The sequence below is a fragment of the Juglans regia genome, chromosome 2 (genome assembly GCF_001411555.2).
Source record: "Juglans regia cultivar Chandler chromosome 2, Walnut 2.0, whole genome shotgun sequence".
NCBI classification, from domain to species: domain Eukaryota; kingdom Viridiplantae; phylum Streptophyta; class Magnoliopsida; order Fagales; family Juglandaceae; genus Juglans; species Juglans regia.
Window position 1 is genome coordinate 32039720 of NC_049902.1, and position 23582 is coordinate 32063301.

General features: G+C 37.5%; 3 protein-coding genes across 3 annotated transcripts; 2 read left to right on the forward strand and 1 right to left on the reverse strand.

Moving 5' to 3' along the window:
• Positions 1 to 1414: 1414 nt before the first annotated feature.
• On the forward strand, positions 1415 to 11082 carry LOC109010785 (copper chaperone for superoxide dismutase, chloroplastic/cytosolic). Its single transcript, XM_018991703.2, has 6 exons — positions 1415 to 1751; positions 1844 to 1870; positions 2155 to 2227; positions 2330 to 2464; positions 8776 to 8999; positions 10386 to 11082. The coding sequence occupies exons 1-6, from the start codon at positions 1503 to 1505 to the stop codon at positions 10647 to 10649; spliced, it is 972 nt and encodes a 323-aa protein (XP_018847248.2). The 5' UTR covers positions 1415 to 1502; the 3' UTR covers positions 10650 to 11082.
• Positions 11083 to 12183: 1101 nt separating this feature from the next.
• LOC109010805 (nudix hydrolase 14, chloroplastic) lies at positions 12184 to 15398 on the reverse strand. Its single transcript, XM_018991727.2, has 7 exons — positions 15118 to 15398; positions 14756 to 14861; positions 14569 to 14646; positions 14167 to 14259; positions 13898 to 13990; positions 13449 to 13547; positions 12184 to 12738 (listed from the first exon to the last, which is right to left on the reverse strand). The coding sequence occupies exons 1-7, from the start codon at positions 15336 to 15338 to the stop codon at positions 12502 to 12504; spliced, it is 927 nt and encodes a 308-aa protein (XP_018847272.1). The 5' UTR covers positions 15339 to 15398; the 3' UTR covers positions 12184 to 12501.
• Positions 15399 to 16782: 1384 nt separating this feature from the next.
• Positions 16783 to 18384, forward strand: LOC109010317 (geraniol 8-hydroxylase-like). The gene is made up of 2 exons (XM_018991117.2): positions 16783 to 17673; positions 17755 to 18384. Exons 1-2 carry the CDS (start codon positions 16783 to 16785, stop codon positions 18382 to 18384), a joined length of 1521 nt encoding a protein of 506 aa, XP_018846662.2.
• Positions 18385 to 23582: the final 5198 nt, after the last annotated feature.

The window sequence follows — 23582 nt, forward strand, 5'->3', positions numbered from 1 at the left end:
GAAAGCATCAATGGGGAGGCCCAAGATTCAGACGGGTGGGTGGTGGGGGTCCACCCCCACTCAAGGCATGGACTCACCATGCGGGCTGGTCCCGGTCTTCCTCCCCGCACTGGGCTTGCGGGTGGTCTCCGCCTTAGGGGCTGCATCACCCCTAACGGCCAGTATTTCTCCTTCCCATCGGCCGATACAGTCGGTTGTTCCATGCAAATCTCCTCCATCGGTCTGCGTCGGTTTTCACCCCTACCCTTACATATGGAGGCTTAAATCCTACTTGAGCTCTTGGCGGGCCTTCAATCCTACAAGTTAGCCTAGCTCCTCCCTTTGCTTCATTTTAATACGTGAAAATGAACAGCTATGAGGCTTCGAACGTTATGCTTATCTGAAACAGTTGGATATGACTAGCTACACAAGTATTAATTGGGCTTTTAAGGGCAGAAAATGTGATTAATTAAGACAACTAATTTTGATATATGCTCCTTAATCTTAACTTGTTTTGAAAGGCTTCAGGTCTGCCAGAAAAAGAGGAAATGATTCTGGTTAAAAGGCCATATTTAAAAGCTTATAATTTAGAGAAAATATAAATGTAAGCCTACTGTTTATGGAAGTCGGCGCACACCTAATGTATGGAGTGAAAAAAAAAAAAAAAAATTTGGGCGGTGTGCTGCGGGTTCCGGCTGATGCGCAGCACAACCATATAATTTAACTTGAACAAAATACGGAAAGGGAAAGGAAGAAAGCTAGCATGCACAAAACATGAGAAAATTAATCCCTTAGCGTCCTTTGCAAGCCCTTGTAAAAAGCTTGGTTTCTTTTATTTTTATTTTTCATAATGCTATTTGAAAAAACAAATTGCTTTGTTCCACTTTGAAGTTTTGTATTCATTTTCCTTGAGAATTATAATATAATTAGTGATATAAGAGTTATATCCTCATTGGAAATATATGAAAAAAAGTTGAGAGTACAAAGTTTAAAATGAAAGATATTAATTTTATATTTATGTTATTGTAGAAATCTTCTTTAAAAGTGTAAGGGAAATAAAAACAAAGAAAATTTTATTCTTTAGAAAAAATATGAAAATAATAAATTTATAAATATTTTATAACTCTGTTTTAAATAAGAGCAATGCTACACAACCTCCCAAACCTCTACACATCACATTTTTTAAAATTTTTTAATATATATTTTTAAATTAATTCAATTTTTCTATTTGTTATTTATATATTAAATATTTGATAAAAAAATAATAATAAAAATTAAAAAAAAATGTAATGTGTGGAAATTGTATGAATAATAGGAAGTTGTATAATTTTTTTTTAAATAAATAATAATAGCCATATAAAATTGAAATTATTTTTAATAAAGTAATACATTAATCAGATGTTAAATATTTATTGGTATCAGGCTGTAGGTAAGATCTGGAAAAAAGGAGAGAAGACGGGAAATCTAACTATGAAGAACAGGGAAGTCAAAGTGTATCTAAAACAAAAAGCTGAGATAAAATAATGGCATTTCTCAGGTCGGTGGCCACAACGAGCACTGCCATAGCTGCCTCTGCTCTCCCTGCAGCCTTTGCTCTCTCCTCTCTCTCTTCCTCCCAATCTTCACAGTCCCAGAAACCCATAAACATCACCTTCCTCTCCCCCGCACGTAATCAAACCCCAACTCGATTTGGTCTCCTCAAGGCTTTCGCTCATCCGCCCTCGGCTCTTCACATGGACGCCCCGGCTTCTCATCACAAGCCCACCTCTCAGGTTCTCTCTTCTTTGCAGCCCATTTCTTCCTTTACTTTAATATTAGCTAGGCTTTCATCAGATTTTTAAATTTCTTTATTTTTTAATCTCAGGGCGATGATACCTTACCAGAGCTACTGGTAAGCTTCAGTTTCCACTTTCCAATCAATCTGATTCTCCCTTCTTTCATTTAAATCCCATCTTGTCCCTGTTATTTTATCAAGTCTTTTGCAATTTCTTGGGGGATTGAGATGGTTATTAAGGTTGGTTTTTTTTAGGATTGTCGAGATTGGGTTTTGATCAGCCGAATCAAATGTTTGAGCTACATTTGTTTTATATGAAAATACTTGTTAGTGATGGAAATTCAGTGATTATGTTGGATTATTTAGCGAAGTCTTAGACTTGGGTATTGGTTTGGTATCAGACGGAGTACATGGTGGATATGAAATGTGAGGGTTGTGTCGACGCAGTGAAGAATAAGTTACAGACTGTTAGTGGTAAGTGATATATGCTGGTATTTAATTTCATACGTGGTTCTTTTTTTCCTCCCTTTTTTCGGGTTTATGACAAAAAGATATGTTTCTGGTGAATTAATCTAGGGGTAAAAAATGTTGAGGTGGACTTAAGCAATCAAGTAGTGAGGATTCTTGGTTCAACACCTGTGAAGACCATGACTGAAGCTTTAGAGCAGACGGGTCGAAAAGCCCGATTAATTGGGCAAGGGGTGCCTGAAGGTGGCTCATTCTTATTCTGGTTGTTTTACAAAATCTGTTTTTATCATTGATATGAATACATCGGTGTTATTCTTCTTCTTTGTTCTTTTATTGTTCAACTTGACGTGTAAACTATGTCTTGAATCATTGTGCTCCTACTAAATGCCTACCTTGTTTTCTTTTAAACTTCCAAATAGGAAGCGATTTTCATGAACACTAAGTGACTAGTAGCTTTTTTTCCTGTGTTGGTTTATGGTTTTATACTCAAGGCGACTTAAATCACACTTTTAAGTTCAGTATTCCAATATGAAAAATTCTTCTCATCAGCCACTATTCATAACCCCACACCCTATAAAAAACACTCCATATCCTATGAAAAACACCCCCATACTCTATGAAAAAGTTATAGGTGTGGGGTGTCTACAGTGGTTGGTCCGTAGAATTACTCATTCCAACATTTGCAGTATAGCTTGCTTTTCACAGTTTTTTTTTTTTTAATAATTAATAAGAATTTTATTAGCAAGAATAGACACAGACCAAGTACATAGGAAGTATACAAAGGAAATACCTACTGTGAAGAGCAAGCAATAGTACATAGGAAGAATTTTATTCTCAAGCCTAGTTTTTCTCTCCGTACAACTTCCCCTCGTACAACTTTTCTGCATTGTCGCAATGGTGGTGGTGGGAGCTTGATCGTGGTTTTGTTTTTTAGAAGGGAAGGATTATGGGTCATCGAAGAGTAGTTTACATAGAGCTAAAGTCTTTTGAGGTGTTAAGGGATGGGCGTAGGATCCTCATTACCGAAAAGGGATGGAAGCTGGTGAAGAAAATGAGTTTGGAGTTGGGCACGGCGCACTGGTTCACTAAAGCTCTGGAAGATTGTTTAAGGGCTGGGAAAAAGGAGTTCTAAACAGGGCATAGGGAAGGTGACAGGGGCTTTATAGCACAGAGGTGCTCTAACCTTCAGGGTGTTTTCATGGCACTGGTGTAGTACGGTAGAGGTGGTCGCGGGAACTGTATCTTTTTTCCTGAAGACAGGGACGGTATGGGTTGGAGGAAGTTGGTGGAGGTCCTAAAGGAGGCTGGGCGAGGTGGTGGGTCAGTGACGACGGCCACTCCACCTTCGTACTTGGAGGCTTTCAAAAATCCAAGGGTTTTGGACTCGTCACGTCATTTAGGCATATTGGGAGGTGCATCGCCATTGCAGCAGTTTGGAAGAGACGTTGTTCCTGTAGGGACGCAATGTGTTGAGGGTGGTGACAGAGGGGGTGTCAGTCTTAATAAGAAAGTGATCTTGCGGGCTATGATGGATATGCAGAGGCAAGTGGATGATTTGCAGTTTAATTTTAAATGTGTTAAAAATGTGCGTTCAAGAGGATAAAGAGGAAGGGGGCGTGGGTCTGGGTGACAGGGGGGATATTGGCAAAAGAGAAAGGGCTAAGAAACAGAGCTGGGTTGGGCCAGTGGGCCAGGATCAGTCGGGGCCCAGTCACAACTTGCAGGCTGTAAGGCAGGAACAAATAGAGCTGGGCCCAGGTGATGGGCCTCAGCACTCACGACCTATGGGCCCTGTTTGGAGGAGACGTCTCCCGTCTGCCTTAGGTTTGCCGACGGATGGGCCTCAGCCACCCTTGCTGGCGACGAGCCAGGTGGTCCCAGGGAAGACGGCGACACCATTGGCGAAGCCCAAGCTGCTGGATTCTGGTTTGGTTGCGAAACAAGGCAGGATTTCTGCCGATATGGGTCAGTCTCAGTCCACAGCGCAGGACGACGGGGTTTTGTCGGCAACAGCTCTGCCAGTGGATCCTTTGTCTTTGGTAGAGGCTCCGATTCTTGAGTCCTCTCTGTCTTGAGATGGGGGGGTTTCCAAGATATTTCCAAGGCGGTATCCAGGGGGAGATGGTGGAGTTCCCTCCACCAAGCGCCGCCGCTGCAGTTTCCCCTAGCCAGAAACTGCCGATGAACTTGTTGGGAGGTTCATCTCCCTTGCTAGGGGTCCAGATTGATCTCGAGGATCATCTTGAGTCTATAGGGCTCGCCGATGTTGCTGAAGCCCCACTTCTAGGGGTAGAGGGGGTTGGGATGGAGGTGGCAGATGTTGGGCTCCTTGGCAGTGAGGTATTGGTAGTCCCTGAGACTCAATTTCCCTCTACTGAGGCTGTGGTTGAATGGGAGGGTAGGAAATTATTTGGGGAGGAAGAAAGGGGAGTGACACCTACTTTGTAGTGGACTTCTAGTGAAGGGGAGCCTATCCCATTGAACCGTCTACTACCAAATGAGTCGCCTACACCGGATTGGATGCTACAGAAGGTGAAAGATCTACAACACTTGATAGGTATGGACTGTGTGGGTTATGAAGAGCAGTTTTTGGTGTTACTTACTGCCATTGAAGCGGGTCACACACAATCTACGAAATCAGGATCGAAAAAACAGCAGGAGCTCAAGTGCCTCACTTGGTCATTGAACCATGAAGGAAGCTCAAGCCGCGAAAGATCCAAAGGGAAGGGGCTTGCTTCTCCTTTATAAAGCCAAAAATTGTATCTTGGAATGTTCGGGGGTTGAATGAGGCAAGTAAGCAACTTCGTATAAAAAACTTGCTGCGAGAGTGGAGGGCGGACATAGTTTGTTTACAAGAAACTAAGCTGAAAACTGTTTATAGAAGACTAGTTCGAAGTGTTTGGAGTTGTACTTGTACTTATGCGGATTGGGTGTATCTTGCTTCAAATGGGGCTTCAGGTGGAATATTAATAATGTGGGATAAAAGAGTCGTTGAAAAAATAGAGGAGTTTGTGGGGGAATATAAAGTGGCATGCTCTTTTAAGAGTGGTGGTGGATAATTTTGTGTGGGCTTTTGCTGGGTTATATGGTCCAAATGTTGACAATGACAGAAGATTTTTATGGGAGAAACTTGCTGGGTTACACAGTTGGTGGGATCTTCCTTGGTGTATAGGAGGGGATTTTAATGTTATCAGATCCCCTAGTGAATGGTCAGGTGAAAGTAGGATGCGACCCGCAATGCTAGAGTTCTTAGATTGTATCTTTGAGTTAAACTTGTTGGATATTCCTCTCTTGGGGGGCTCTTTTACTTGGTCGAGTCCCAGTTGGACAGATTTCTCATCTCACCGGAGTGGGAGGAGCATTACCAGGAGGTGTGCCAAAAGAGGCTGCCTCATCTTTGCTCAGATCATTTTCCTATCTTATTGGATTGTGGGGGCATTCGAAGCAGGCGTTGATACTTTAAGTTTGAAAACATGTGGTTGAAAAATGAAGGTTTTGTGGATAAGGTTAGGCATTGGTGGTCTTCTTATCGGTTCTACGGTAACCCCTATTTCATTTTAGCCTGTAAACTAAAAGTTTTGAAAAATGACCTTAAGTCTTGGAACACACAATCCTTTGGAGATATAGGAGAGCGTAAGAAACTTATGGTCAGTTTGAGCGAATACTTGAGTCTAGAGTTCTCTTACCGGAAGAAATATTGCGGAAGGCCAAGTTGGTTTCAGACTTAGAGAGAGTAATATCATTAGAAAAGATTTCTTGGCGCTAGAAGTCGAGAGCATTGTGGTTGAAAGAAGGGGATCGGAGTACAAAGTTTTTCCATAGAGTTGCTAACTCTCATAGAAGAAATAATACCATTGAAATGCTAAATATTAATGGTATGATGTGTAAGGAGGCCCCTGTGATTAGTGACCATGTGGTGGATTTCTATGAACAACTGCTTACAGAATGTGAGGGATGGAGGCCAAAACTGAATGGTCTTGGTTTTGATACTATTGAGCCCCAGGAAGCGGCGTGGTTGGAGAGGCCTTTTAAAGAGGGAAAAGTGTATGATGTAGTGAGACGTATGAGTAAAGATAAAGCTCCAGGCCCAAATGGCTTCTCAATGGGCTTCTTCCATTCTTGTTGGGAAGTGGTGAAAGGGGATTTGATGAATGTGTTTCAGGAAGTTTCCTTGGTTGGAAAGTTTGAGAAAAGCCTAAATGCCACTTTTATTACATTGATCCCTAAGAAGATTGGAGCGTTGGAGTTTAAGGATTTTCGACCCATCAGCCTGGTGAATGGAGTGTATAAAATTATCTCTAAGGTTCTTGCCAACAGATTAGGGGCAGTTCTGGGCAAGATTATTACGAAGCCACAAAATGCATTTGTTAGGGGGCGACAAATCCTGGATTCAGTCCTTATAGCAAATGAGGGCCTAGATCGCATATAAAAGGCTGGCTCCACATGGCTTCTTTGCAAACTAGATATGAAGAAGGCATATGACCATGTAAACTGGGATTTCCTCTTGTATTTGGTTAGGGAGATGTTGCTTTGGAGTTAGATGGCGTAGTTGGATCAGTTGGTGTATTTCTACGGCCAGATTTTCAATTTTGATTAATGGCTGCCTGACTAGTTTCTTCAGCAACTCCCAAGGTCTAAGGCAAGGAGATCCTCTGTTCTCTCTTCTTTTTGTTTTCGTTATGGAGGCATTAAGCAGGATGATATCGGCAGTGGTTACACATGGGTTGGTGGCCGGCTTTCCGATTGGTGACCCCAATAGGGGTACTATTACTATGTCTCATTTACTTTTTGCAGATGACACCCTTTTATTTTGCGAGGCAGATCACAACCAGTTGAGGACATTGAAGGCTCTGTTATTATGCTTCGAAGCAGCGTCAGGCTTGAAAGTTAATTTTGAGAAGTCAGAGTTAGTACCAGTGGGGAATGTGAGTAACACTAGGTAGCTAGCTAGCATTCGTGGGTGCAAGGTAGCTTCTCTTCTCATTACCTACTTGGGGTTACCTTTGGGGGCTGCTGCTAGGGCCTCATCGATATAGGATTCAGTTATTGAAAAAATAGGAAGGAAATTGGCAGGGTGGAAGAGATTGTATTTGTTGAAAGGTGGCCGGTTGACTCTCATCAAGAGCACCCTTTCTAACCTACCTATGTACTTTTTATCTTTGTTCCAATTGCCTGTCAGTGTAGCGGCTCGGATTGAGAAATTGTATTGTGATTTCCTTTGGAGTGGGATAGGGGATGAATTCAAATTTCACCTGGTCAGCTGGGATAAGGTGTGTAGGTCAATCTCGTTCGGTGGTTTGGGTATAAAGAATTTGAGAACATTCAATCGGGCCTTGCTTGGGAAGTGGCTTTGGAGGTATAACATGGAGACAGACGCCCTATGGAAACTGATGATTGATTGTAAATATGGAAGCTTATGGAGGGGCTGGTGCACCAAAGAGGTAAATGGAGCAAGTGGTGTGGGGATTTGGAAACACATTAGGTGCGGGTGGGGGGACTTTATTTCTCATTCTAAATTGGTGTTGGGGAGGGGGTTGTATTAAGTTTTGGGAGGACATTTGGTGTGGGAATGTGGCTCTAAAGGAGGCATTTCCAGCTGTTTTTCGAGTGGCTCGCAATCAGGAAGCATCCATTGAGGACCTCATGGTTATATCAGGGGACCAAGTGTAGTGGAACGTCACATTTAGTAGAGCGGCGCAAGATTGAGAAGTAGACATCTTTGAGGTTTTTTTCAGCCTCTTATATTCTGTGAAGCCAAATAGACAGCAAGCTGATAGTTTATGGTGGAACCCCGCGGGTAAGAGCATCTTCTCAGTTCGATCCTTCTATAAGGCCCTTTCCCAAGCCACAACTATTCAGTTCCCATGGAAGAGACTTTGGAGAAATAAGGCATCTCCGAAAGCGGTCTTCTTTACATGGACAACAGCGTGGGGGAAGATTCTGACTACTGACAACCTGAGGAAGCGACGGATAGTTATACTAGACTGGTGTTGCCTGTGTAAGAGATCCGGTGAGATAGTGAAACACCTTTTGCTACATTGCAAGACAACTAGAGCCTTGTGGGTGGAAGTCTTCAGCCGAGTAGAGTTATCATTTGTTATGCCGGCAACTGGGGTTGAGCTATTGGCTAGTTGGACACTTCTGAGAGGAGTTCAACAAATTAAGGAGGTGTGGAAAATGTTCCCGATTTGTATCATGTGGTGCATATGGCAGGAGCGCAATGATCGGACTTTCGAAAACAAGGAGCGGTCGCCGGAGGAACTTAGAGGTTTAATTTTCCGTACTTTATTGCTATGGACCATTGCTTTAGATTTTAATGGCCTGAATGTTCATGACTTTCTAGCTTCCATTTCATTGACTTAGATAGGTTTTATCTCTTGCATATCATCTTGTGTACTTGGGTTTTGCCTATCTCTATTTATAATATTATCGATTACTTATAAAAAAAAAAAAGTAGGAAATTACGACAGTTGATAGTATTTGATTTCTCTGTCATGACTTTGGTTTGTTCTCAAGTCAAGAAATGATTCTTCTTGATTGCTCTTGCTCTACAGATTTTTTGATCTCTGCTGCTGTTGCGGAATTCAAAGGTCCCAAGATTTTTGGTGTGGCTCGCTTGGCTCAGGTGAATATGGAATTGGCTAGGGTTGAAGCCACTTTTAGCGGGTTATCTCCTGGAAAACATGGTTGGTCCATTAATGAATTTGGAGATCTGACAAGAGGTGCCGCAAGCACTGGAAAAGTGTTTAATCCAATAAACGGAAGGAATTCAGAAGAGGTTTGCTCTCTCTCTCTCTCTCTCTCTCTCTCTCACCATACCAGCCTTAAATTACTGAGATAGTATTGAGTTTAACTGATAGCGTTGCTTGGTTAGTGTAAACATATGGCATAATGAATGCTATCGAAAGGGTACAATAATCTCTCTGCAGTTGATGATGATTAAATTGTGATCTTTGTGTTTATGTCAGTTTACTGATTTCTTAGATGTATCATAGCACTAGTAGTGAACTAGGCATTGTTAAATTTTGGCCAAACTTTAGCTAGTTTGCTTAAAAAACATCTACAACAAACTATCTAAATCTATAATAAATTTGTCCATCATCTTCTTGGCTGGCTAGATTTAGCCAGCCCAAGTTGCTGGCCAAATTATTTTTTTGCCTTAAAATAATCTTCCCGCTTGTAGGAGGCACAGCGCGCGAAGTTCCTTATTCAGTGAATATAAGGCTGCGAGTATATATTTATCTATGTTTTGCCTTTTTGCTGACAATGGGCTACGGGAATACTGTACTACTACCAGCAGCTTGGTATATCCAAACTTGGTGGTGCAGAGTGCAATATAGGAAAGGGAAGTTAACACCAACAAAAGTAAATATTTACTTCTTTTTTGACTTTTCAAAATAAAACTTCGCTTGTTCTTCTAATACAACGAAGGGATGTTTATTTAGATGTGTCATTAACAGTTTGGGAAGGCCACACACATGCTTAAAGTCAGAGCGTATATAGTATTGACAGCAGTTAAAAAAGACTGTTAAAAAATTATATTAGTTGGAATAATATAAACATTAGAAAATTAATGTGCACTTTTTTAATAAAGAATAAATATTTCAATTACCATTGAAATTAAAATAAATGAAAATGCCAAAATCAATATTTCAATAGAATATTGATAGATTTAGAGAGTTTGTTATTTGATGGTGTTGAAAAGTGGCTAGCTAAATTTGAAAAAGTAAATTTCCTGGTCAAAATTTGGCCAAAGAATGGCTAGGCCACTACTAATGCTCTCGTAATGATAACTTATATTGATATTCAACTATATCTTTGGGAAACATATCTATCTATCCTGATACAAGTGAACTGGATTTGCTTAGTGTTTGGGAAACTACATCTACACCTGTCATAGATGGCCTTCCAAAAATTTGGAATTCCTAAATAGCCCATCTCTAACCACAACCAAATATAAGATGGGGGGAGGGGTAGAGAAGCCTGCAACTTCGAAATATGATAGATTGTGAATCCATGACCCAAACTTTCCACAAAAGAAAATCTACGTCCCCAACTACCAAATATGATAAAACCCAATGCCCAACTTAATAATCACAACAAAATCGCTCTTCACAATCATCACATGACGGCATTTCTAATTTAAGTTGCATGTTATATTCAGCCACTTGGTGACCTGGGAACATTAGAGGCTGATGAGAAAGGCGATGCATTCTTCTCAGGCGTCAGAGAGAAGCTGAGGATTGCTGATCTCATTGGGCGATCTTTAGTGATATATGGAAGTGAAGATAAATCAGATCCAGGTGTTACAGCTGCTGTCATTGCTAGAAGTGCAGGGGTTGGTGAGAACTACAAAAAGCTTTGCACTTGTGATGGAACCACCATATGGGAATCAAGTGACAAAGATTTCGCTATCAGCAAGGTTTGATATCATTGGGTAAATCCCGCGCTATACTTCATCTAATATCATAGGTGCCCGAGACCCCCCTGGTGAAGAAATTGTAGTTTTCTCGATTGTTTTACAAGAGATTGTACGCAATAAAGACAGCATGCTATCTAATAGACGATCTTATTTAGGGTTCAATCAAAATGTAAACAAGCTACTGAACTTGTCATTGTTGTCAATGCAGCATGCTTATTGTGGTGTAGGATAGGGCAAAGCTGCATCTAGTGCTCGGATCCAAAGTTCATTTACTTGGCTTATTCTTCTATAAAGCTTGTCATTCCCTCGCCCACCTCCCTCTAGATCTACACGATTTTGTTGAATAGACTGTCTTTCAAATAGTACTACTCTTTTGTATAATTATTTGCTGAATAAATGCCACCACCTCTCTGTCACGGCGGTATTGGCTTTTGTGAGCTCTACGGCATTTGCTGAATAAAGAGAGAGCATTGCTCATGTTGAATTTGTTTTTAAGAATACCCTGCTCTGAATGAACCATCCTACTCAACCGTAGTTCTTAATGTTAGAAACAATAAAAGGAAAAAAAAAAAAAAAAGTAAAGCAAAATTAGAATCAACCATACACTATACAAGATTTACAAGAATTTGATTTAATAAAATATATGGTAAATCCTAATTATATTATTGGGTTGGATTAAGAGTCAAAATGGACTAGTTTAATTGTCAAATCACGTAAATCTTATGTTGTGTGATTAATTCTAATTTTAATTTATTTATTTTCGTTACCCATCATTAACTCACTAAACTTGGGTATCTTTATAAAAGATTTTCACCGATGAGATGATCTCCTTTTGGTGTCTCTATATTCAACCTTTTTTTTATTGACACCGGATATCCGAGAACTAAGTCACAATTAATCCCAGAGATGCACAGACATTCAGCACGAAGTTTTCCACAAGTTCACCTTGGATAATTCAAGAAAAAATTCCCCCAGTCCGATCACCCCTAAAAATTGTTTGCACTTAAAAATAAATTTGAATCTTCAACCTGGAGGGAGTATACCACCAATACCAAAACCTTTACCACTTGAGCCATAAGAGTTTATTCAAACTTACCTGAAAAGAAAACCATTATCGTTGAAAGTCGGAGACTCTTGATTATATAAAGTTATTCTTCAAATGAGTTCGTTGGCATTCCAACCCGGAACACAAGGAGATTATAGTTCAAATAGAAACAAGAGGTGGATAGCATCGATGCTCATGTACGACCATGTCTGATGACAAGCAGCTAGTAAGATAAAAACCATATATTCATAACCGAACCCAATGGAGAAAAACGAACCGCTGAAAAAATATATTAGTTGCCATTCTATGTATGCATCCATCCAATTAATAAAGTCCCGATATAGGACTAAAATGAAGATTAAGATTTCCAAGAAACCCAATGAAGCCTGCTTTTCAGTGTTCTTCAACAAGTCTGGGCTCTGACACCCATGAAGATAACTGCATAACCTATGGTCAAATTAACACAACCGAAAGGGAAGAAAATAAGAATACATCTCCAAGATGTAACAGAAATTCCCTACCATACAAAAAATGTTGCTCCATCAAGCCATCTGTCGAGATGTGATAGATTTCAATAAGTGACATCAAAGATCGCTACTTGTAAATGTTTAGGATCGGATTACATAATTCCATTCTCCATCTAGGTAATCCAAGTAAAATGATCATCATTTGACAAATGAATTATCACTTTTTATTAGTTTGTACTTGAAGTTTAATACCGCATGGCGAATTCATTCAGAATATAGAATGACTAGTGCCGTGCTTCCATAAACAGTCAACATGACGAGCGCTTTGTGGCTGAAAAGTTGCAGTTTAGGCCTTTGATTGTGGAAGTAACCCTTCTCTCATGGCCATTTCACAAAGAGCAACGGCCATTAGAACCTTTGAATCAGGTGTCATGCGCCAGAGTTTTTTATAGGGAACGACACAAACCTCAATCATCTCACCATGTTCACGAAGACCAGTTTGTTTTCCTTGAAGTTGCATGATAATCTCTTTGCCCACACACCCCCGGTACAGAAAGAGGCTAATTTCTTCATCGCATCCACCCTAGGCATAAAAAAGCAACGGAAAATGATAAACTGAACTAGAGAGGGGAAGAAGAGGATTCAGATGATTTTATTGAAAAGGATTCATATGATTCGATGGATAGTTAATCCCGAGTTCTCATTTTTTAAATCACACACTTGCCTGATCCCAGCCACTTGCAGACCATACATATCTGACCCACTGCAAATAATATTAACCTGGAACAACATGCTCCTAAATCCTAACATGCACTGCTATTCCTATTCTTTATTTATGAATTTTCCCTTGGTATTCACTGCTCTCAATATAGGAAACGAAAATCACACAACTTAAGAACTCACCTACTATTAATGTAGTTAATGTTACAAATAATAATTCATTTAGACCAGATGATTCTGACTAGCATGATTTTCCTTAATGAGAAATGCACTTCCCATACTAAGCTTCTTCGGAAGTTGAACGAGAACTTAATCGATTCATAGAATTTCTCACCATCAGGTGGGCTACTACTCAAGTACACATGACGGAAGAAGATACACCTAAACATAAAAGGTGAAAAGAAGAAAGAAATCATGGAAAAGAGATGCACTCTTTGTTTATGGTAAGTACCTTCAATGACACTGCTTTCATACCTGAATCTTGAAATAAAAGTTTCTTTGTGCACTAACTCTTCAAACCCAAGTGTGAAACAATCAAAAGGTAAACCAGAACAACGACCACCGCTAACATACCGGGGAAGGAAAGACTCTGCATCCAGTGGATGGTTCCAGGAAGGCTGTGAGATCAACCATGTCTTCTAGATTTAAGTGTATACCAGTCTCCTCCTCAACCTGTCATAATCAAAAGATCAAAACTATGTCCATTTTTAGCACAACTTTGATAGACGTTTAAGCACCGCAAGGTGAAGCAATCTCATATTATACAAAACTAATTTCACTCTCATAAAGACATCAAAGAAAGTCAACCTATTCCTGCAATTTCAGTCAGTCTCACTACCACCTAAGTTGCTGCCTCCTACATGCGCATTCGCAATTCTTACCATATTAAAAGTTTACTAAACAAGATCTGTGTCACATACATATTGGTTGCTAGAAATGAAAGGCACAGAAAAAAGGGATAAGATAGATGCATAGAAACACACATACATATATTAAATCATTTTTGAGAGAGATAGACAGACCTCCCGAGCTGCAGTGCCAACAAAATCACCCTTGTCATCATCCAACATTCCAGCAGGCAATTCCAAAATAAGCCTCCCAACAGGGACCCTAACCTTTGACACGTAAGAACTTTCAATTAGGTCTGGAGAAAGTAGCAGTACGGTCATTATCTTAAATCAGTGCCAAATGCATAATAATATTTTTGTTTTCAATAAATTCGGGTGAAGTTTCAGACAGAACACTGGCATACATCAAGCTTAACACACGCACACACACAGATAAAGCTAACCTGTTTGGTAAGCACGGCATAAGTTTCACCCTCCGACTCCAAGAGGATCAGTATGGCTACTGCTGGACCTCGTGCAAATACAATACCTGGAACCTAAGAACATTTTAGTACAAACAGAAACAAGAGGATAGCATTGGATGCGTTGGATGGAGAACGAGACAACAAATGAGATACATATCTTCCAAGGTATATGAGGTCTCAAGTTCATCTATCAGCAAAAAGAAAAAAATAAATAAAAATCAAGAATTACCATAACATTAGTAAGGCTATTCGGTTGGACATAGCTGGGATAAAACAAGAGGTACAAAAAAACACAAATTGAACATAGTTAAAATGTCCAGAATACAAAATGAATCCGATTCAACTTCGATTCAGAAGCAGAGCATGGGTATGATTAAATACCTTTTTTCCTGTCTCCTTATCCAAAACGTCAGCTTTGAATTTGAGAAAACCAACGCGCTCTCCAAACATATCGACTCCCTGTTAAAACGCCCCAAATGATGATTCAATTGAATTAATACTGGAACAGACAAAAACATTAGGAAAAATACATGAATACTGCTTGTATACGTAGGTATGAGATAGCTACCTGGATAAGCACACGTTTCAGCGACAGGGCATGGTTGCCTAAAATTCCGGTTTCAGTTTGCAGGTTCTTCAACCATTGCTTGAACAAGAAGGAATTAATAGCATTCCTGCACCATTAGGAACCTTCTTAATAGCAACAAAGTCCCGGTGAGAATCACGGGTCCGTTTGTTGGAACCTATCTGAAAGTATTTTTAGCCCATAAAGTGATTTTGGAATATGTTATGTTTACCATATTCCTGGAAACCCCCACCCCCCCCATCTGCACAGACACAGCTACTTTTACTTGGAATTCGTTGGCAACAAACTGAAACTAACCATAATTTTTCACGGTAGTTAGTCAATTACAAATAAATGTAACTCGCCTGAACTCAGAATTGGAGATGCCAGGTGCGGCTACAATCTTTACGGGTTCACGGGGTCGACTCGGAAGGGTGATCGAGTGAGTCAGGGGGGCCGACTCGGCCGACATTTTGCAAAAGAGGGATCTCGTACGTCGAGTGTGGAGCAGAGTAAGGGGAGAGGAAAGCGAGAGTCTTTTGGAGAGTGTGTGGAGAGGCACGGAAGCCTGAAGAAAATGCGCCATTCTGTTCTGGGAATAGTTCTCTGCACCTGGATAGCTATTCTTTTTCGAGTTTGGGGTTGTTTGGACGCAGGTACCACTTCCACCCAAACGGGCTCTATCATAATTAAGTAAAAAAGTAATGATGTGTACAATTTTTTATTTTTATTTTTATGTTGGGTAACTTCTCCGAGCTGAGGTCTAAATTGCGAAATCATTTATCGTGGATTCTTGGGTGGAGAAAGTGTGTTATGCTTGTAATTATCTATTGTGAGAACTCTGCGATGTCGAGGAAGAGAACTGAAAAAATATCTATGAAATCTGAAGGAGGAAGAGATCTGAAAGAGGATGCACGAGATCTGCAATTTCACCTTCCAAACTTGAATAATATTTCTTCCCGTTTTCCTTTTCCTCTTTTTTGTTTTTTATTTTTTTATTTTTTATTTAATATTATTGCTGACATGGTCAGAGGAGTTCGCATACAGGCACAAGTCTCTAGCAGTACTGTTAGATTTAATAATGGGGGAAAGAAAAGATGCTTACGTTATAAAACAATTAATATGTAGGATACCTTTGCCACGTGAACTGACTATTTTATTGAGAAAAAGAAAAACCCGATCCAGAACTGAAGAAATTGAATGAAATAGTTCTTTTACGTATTAGTTTAACATGCATTCGACTAAAACAAAAGTCGAAATGAAATATATATATATATATTTTATTTTATTTTTCTTAAATTTATTGAATTCTTCTATTTATTATTCATATACAATATATTTAATAAAAGAAAAAAAATATAATATCTAATATGTGAGGATGATAAATAGAATTTTTTCATGAAATAGCCACATGGGTATGATGGCTATTTTTCACCAATTATTTTATATTTTTTTGATTTTCTAATAAAATTATTTACAAAAAAGAAGAGTAATATTAGATATAATTAAGTAAATATTACATATTTTTTTCTATAAAAAGAGTACAATTTATTGTTAAAAATTACTATTCTAATATAATTTCTTATTTATTAATTTTTTAAAAGAATATGTAACACGTGCATGTCATATAATTACAAATATGATTTCTCAGTAAAGAAATCTCTAGCGAGAAAAATGAGAAGTTTTACGGTAAGAATTTTGCATTGAAATTATATTCTAGTCATAAAATAATTAGATAAAAATAATCTTATATATTGATATGATTTGATATAATTTTTAAAATTATAAAATTATTTTTATTATAAAATAAATTAAAATTATATCAATTTATAAGATATTATGTCAATTTATAAGATTATTTTATGTAATTTTAGTATTAAAAGTCTGTCATTTTCGTGATAAAAATATGTAAACAAATAAGCTAACATTACTGTTCAGTGCACGAATTCCTATTATATAGGATGACTCGTTGGTGCCGTTTGCTGCAAACTACAGACTAAAAACATTGCTTAGCTCGAAGGCGGACAACAATGGAGACCTTGACTTTTCTTCTTTTCTCTTTGGTCTTCTTGATATGCAGCCAGGCCCTTCTTCACCTCCGAAGCTGGCTTTTCAGCAAGAGAAAGCTTCCTCCCGGCCCAACTGGCCTTCCCATAATCGGGAATCTCCTTGCAATCGGTGATACGCCGCACGAGTCCTTAGCCAAGTTGGCCAAGAAGCACGGCCCCCTCATGACCGTACGACTCGGGTTCGTCACAACGGTGGTTGCTTCTTCAGCAGAAATGGCGAGGGAAATCCTCCAGAAGAATGACCAAGCATTTCTAGGGAGAGCCATGCCAGATGCTGTAGCCGCGGAGGCTAACTTCGAGCTGTCAATGGTATGGCTACAGGGGGATAAAAAGTGGATAAGCCTTAGAAAAATATGTAATAGCCAGATGTTCACAACACAGAGACTTGACGCGCTGCAAGGCCTGCGACACCAAATGATGGATACTTTGGTCCGAAAAGTGGTTGAAGCCAGTGAAACTGGGGAAGCCATTAATATTGGGAGGTTAGTGTTTGGAACCACGTTAAGTTTGTTGTCCAACACCATGTTCTCAGTGGACTTAATTGATAAAAAATCAAATAGTATTCAAGAACTAAAGGAGCATGTTGGGACGATATTGGAACTTCTGGGGAAGCCTAATGTTTCAGACTTTTTCCCTTTGCTAAAGCCATTCGATCTACAAGGCATCAGGCGGACTATTAAGGTACCTTACGATCGATTGCATGCGTTGCTTGATGAGGTGATTGATCGACGTTTGAAATGCAGAACCTCTGCATCACCGAGGTGTAACGACTTTTTGGATGTCCTCCTTGACCATGGCGAAGAACATGGCCCTAAGGAATTTAACCGCGAGGATATCAAGATTTTGCTAACGGTGATCTCTCTCTCTCTCTCTGTGGAATCCATATTTGTTTCATTTACATCGATCATCACGTACAGTTTATATATTTATCAGGACATGTTCATTGGAGGAACTGGTGCAACTACCACTATAGTGGAATGGGCAATGGCTGAGCTGCTTCGCAATCCAGGAATGATGGCCAAGGCAAAACAAGAACTTGCTAAAACAATCGGATTAGGACGTCGAACCATTCAAGAGAAAGATATCTTACGACTTCCTTATCTACAATCAGTCTTGAAAGAAACGATGCGGCTTCATCCAACAGCACCTTTGCTGCTGGCTCATCGTGCTTTGATCGATGTACAAGTTTGTGGATACACCATTCCAAAGCACACTCCGGTGATCGTGAATGCATGGGCAACAGCCCGAGACCCCATGTGTTGGGACAAGCCAAAAGAGTTCATACCAGAGAGGTTCATGGCTGGCGGCTCTGCAGAAGTGGATTACAGGGGCACAAACTTCTCGTTCATCCCGTTTGGTTCTGGGCGGCGGATTTGCCCAGGTTTGGCTCTTGGGGTACGAATGCTTAGCTTGCTGCTCGCTTCTCTGATTCATCTCTTCGATTGGAAGCTCCCTGATGGAATGGCACTTGAGGAGATTGACATGAGAGCCAAATTTGGAATCGCAATGCAGAATCCGCTGGTTGTCATTCCCAACTTGGTTGTGGCCAAAGCTAATGAATAATTATTGAAAAACTCTATTCATCATTCCCACATATCACACATCATATTTTTTTCTCTTATCAAATATGTGATATATGATTAATGATGAATAGAAAAATTTAATAAGTTTAAGAATAATAAAATAAAATAATTTTTTTTTTAAATGTAGTGTGGTATGTGAAGATAATTAATGAGTAACAAAACTCTTAATTATTTATTGTAATCTTTTTCTTTCTTTTTTTCTTTTAAGGAAATTTATCATGTATTCGAAAATTAATTTGTGTAGCGCTAGAGTGTGTAAATTTGTGCACTTCTTTTTTTAAAAAAAAAGGAGAAATTTGGGACACAAGAAAACAAATTTTTTTTTTTATGCTAAACTCAACTTTTTTTTAAAATGAGTATGCGAAACTTGCACACCCTTATTAAAACTGTATTTAGCATTAGTGCTGCCAAATTAAATTGACTAATTATACACATGAAATATATCTTAGAACTATGTTATAAAGGGAAGACTATTATATATGTATGATTTGAAATTCAAATAAAAAGATCTTATAGTATTTTTTATAAATTAACATTATCATTCATACTGAATACTTAATAGAATGAGTTGTAAATTAAGTTACTGTATGAATACGCGCGATATTGATCTACTGAATATCATATTTTACAATAAAAGAAAAAACACTTCAAAAAAAAGTACTAAAGATTTTCAAACGTCATATACAAAAACTAGAAAAAACAAAAAAACAAAAAGAAATTAGAACGTCATAGGACACCCATGCATGTCACGGTGTCACCGCTATCATATAATTGTGAGGGGTGGAGCACCAAGCTTCCTAGCTATCTCCCTCCAACTTAATTTAAATATTGTAGTACTTTGTAGTAAAAGAAAATTTTCAATCTGATTGTGAGCGTTACTTTTATCAAATTTATTCTAATATATATCAAATAACGTTTTGCGCTATTAAGTTTTCATATATAGATGGATGGAATGATCAGTTTTTGTAAGAAATTATAAATTATTCAATTAACGTCATTTTTCGAAACTGGTTGATTTTTTTAAAAAAGTTGAAAACCAAGGGACTAGTAGCTGATATATATATATATATATATATATATATATATATAAATATATATATCTGATTAACCTAATACATGAGTTAATAATATAATGAATATCAACATATATATGTTCTAGTACATGATATGTTTATATTTTTTGGGGAACCAATATATGATATTTTTATTGATAAATCCCCCGTAAAGAGTCTGATATAATATATATATATATATATATATATATGTGTATATATATATATATATATATTAACTACTACTACCAGCTCATCTAACCTAACCTATTAATCTACATATATGTATATATATATATATATGTGTATATATATATATATATATATATTAACTACTACTACCAGCTCATCTAACCTACATATATGTATATATATATATATATATATATATTAACTACTACTACCAGCTCATCTAACCTAACCTATTAATCTTATATATAACTCCATGCATGGTTAGCCCCAAGAGGAGAGTCAGAAATCTAGATCCACCGAAGATAGTGTCCCAAAAGTGACAGATACTCTATTTTATTCTATTTTATTTTATTTTTTTAATAATTAATGAAGTATTATTTTAATAAATTTGTAAACTTTTTAAATATTTAAAAAATTATAATTTTCAGTGGCCGTAACATGCATTTTCCTTTCGAATAATCATATATAATGTTAGATCAGATCTAAAAAACTATTTTCTAATTATTGAGATTTGAATGTGCAAATCATCGTACGAAGGCATATATGCATGTTTTTTATAATATTAATTGTGTCAACAAATTATCATATAACTAATTAAGGACATGTAAAATTGATTAATTTTAAGTTTTAAATTCAGATGTTAAAAGAAATAACTATCCTAATTGATACTAATTCAATAAATATAAGTTATAAATATCTTATATAATTAAGAAGTACACAAAGAAAAAAAAAAAACTCGTCTATAGATAATTATAAAATTTATAATTTACAAATATCTCAATTTAAATGAGAAATGCTTTGGGTCCCGAATGAGATTTTTTATATTTTTTATTTTTACCGAATGATTAAGAAAATATTTTTTAATGATGTTATGAATTTTTTATTTTTTTTAAATGTTTATAATAATTAAAAACACATGAAAAAAAAAGAAGTAAAATATTTCACTATTCAAGACACATTTTGAGTCTCGAATTCGAGATCCGTAGCAATACTCAATTTAAATATTTCTTGTAAAGAATTAATTGAAGTAATCAATAATTCAATGGGGCCATAGACTAGTCTAGAGGGGCACCATGGAGCATTAATAATGGTATTGGTACCACTAATCACTGTCCCCAAGTTACATTAATAAATGCTATCATTAATCTTCTATAATTTATTTATTATTTTATACATTAGAGGAGGGTGTCGAAGTACCCATGATTTTCATTTGAGAAATGTGGGTATTGTGTCGTAGGCCACAGGCCTTTGGCATTGCCGCAACCATATAAATTAATTCTACCATTTATGGCCACAAGACTTGCAATATATTATATGTAGTTTTCCTATTTTCTAGCATTAGTGATTGCTTCATTAATAATGCTACCATTGACTGCTTTAATTTATTAAAAAGCACCTTTAACACGTGTTACCATTGTGTGTGTACACAATCCCCCATCTGATCTCATTTTGGTCTACAATTTTTAAGTCACGGCTCATTTTGGCCTCTGTCTTATTTATAGGAAAAGTAACAGTAGTTTGGATTTTAATTTAATCTTCTTTCATAAATAAACCAGGTCCAAAACCTTTTTTATGGTAAAGATTCAAGAAACCTATTAGATTTTGGGACAAATCCCTCACCAAGCTTAATTCCCCATTTCATGACAGCTAATGGGTCGTGGCCCACCAAGGACCATATAAAAACCATCTAGAAGAAGCAGCATGGGAATAGGGAGCTAGAGCAGAGGATAACAACCCATATATAACAAGTTTTTGACAAATAATATAGGACAACAGGAATCCCTAAAAGTTGGTTATAAGTGGTAAAGGTTTTAGGCTTGTGAGTATGCTCTTTAGGTCTAAGATTGAAATCTTTTTGGATGCAAATAATCTCTATGGGTCATCGAACTGAAAAATTTTTCCTTGAATGACTTGATGTGCATTGCGAAAAATTCTTTGTCAAACGCCTATGGCATATATACCCCCTAGATTAGTTAAGATGCTATTCTCAAACACCCAGTGCCGATAAAAAAAATATATATATAGGACCATAGGTGTGGTGGTTAAAGACCGAATAGTAGTTCTATCTTATCTCATTATGTCATCTAATTAAAAATTGATGATTACATAGGCAATTTTAATTATATAACATATTGTTATAGAATGAATGTGCCACATCATCCATATATCATATTGTTATAGGCAGAAGAGCAAGAATAAAGAGTGGTCCATCATAGTATAATAAAATCCATGAGTGTAAAAAAATGAAGAACAAAATTGGATAAAAAACTAATGGAAATTCAACAATATAGTGACACTCCCGTATGAGAATTTGTCTTAAAAGTTGATAATGGACAAAGGGGAATTGAGTGTCTTTATTGTGCACCAATGTCCCTTATTTATAGGTCATGAGGCACTGGTTGACAAGGGGCACAACTATTGATAAGACAATAGTTGGCAAAAGGCACAACTATTAACAAGTAACACAACATTTTGACTAAATCAAAAAGTTGTCTCTTGACACTTCCTCAACCATCACCCTTATGAGAACCTTCACCATGAAGAGAATGTCATTCCAAGGGGTACACCATTTGCTGATTACACCCTTAGAATTACATCTCTCACTTGATCATACAAAACGATGATGATCCAGTTGAGTATTTTACCTTAGTACCAATATAAGCTTTTCATTACTCAACTTTCATCTGTATATTCTTACAGACCGACGTCAGAGCATGACAAGCCTCTACGTGCGTACGCTTTTGTCATTATCTTATCTGACCACACCCTCCACCATATGTGCTCCCACTGACAACATATAAAGGGTGACTTCATTTTACTAAAAAAAATTAGTGAACGACATCAATTCTCATTGATTGGATCAATAATCAATATCTCTGTCACAATTGATTACTTCAACCGAATACATAACATATATATTGACTTGCGCTAAATTTTCGTTAAATACTTCCTCTACAGGCTATTCCTGGGGTTTTCCCTAATCACCTTATCAAGGACTTTACAAATGATCAACCAATTATTTGGTTAATCAACATGCACTGAAATTTTCTTAAGTGCTCACCCTAAGTCCATTCCTTAGGTTTTTGTTTGTATAAAAATGTTCCAAAAGTTTTCATCAAAATAATAACTACTCACTAGATTTTGAAAATTTTTAGTATATTCAAGACCTCCTACCGTAATTTGGAAGTGTTCTCTTGGATTCGAAAGCTTCTAAAGATTATTATAATATGCAAGTGTGATTGTCAAACCAAGCACTTGCGTATTTATTGTCTTCTCAATGCACCAAATTAACTCCTCTGTCATGACTAGGCTTTGATATCACTGTAGAAAAATGAAGAAAAAAAATGGATGAAAAGCTAATGAAAATTCAACAATATGGTGATACTTCTATGAGGGTATTTGTCCCACAAATTAGTGATAGATAAATGGGAATTAAGTGCCTTTATTGTGCACCAATGGTCTCTATCTATAGGCCATGAGACATTGGTTGACAAGGGACACAATCATTAGTAAGATAATGGTTGGCAAAAGGCACAATCATTAACAAGTGACACAACCTTTTGACTAAATCAAAAGGTTGTGTCTCTTGACACTTCCTCAATCATCATTCTCATGGGAACCATCATCATGGAGAGGATGTAATTCCAAGAGGTATACCGTTTGGTGATCACACTCTTTAGAATTATAATGAGAATTAGAAGAAAATATGAGAGTTAAATGTGCCTAATGTGGTAAAGATTTTCTTGTGAAAAGATGTTAATAATGCTCTTCTTACAAAAAAAAAAAAGGAACCTTTTTAGAAGGAAGGACATAAAGAATGCTTCATGTCCCATATATGAAAGGGAGGATGAAACAATATGTCATGCTTTAAGGAGTTGTTTTGCAGCATCAGATATATGGGCATATGTGTTGAGTCCATTTAAAAAATGGGTAT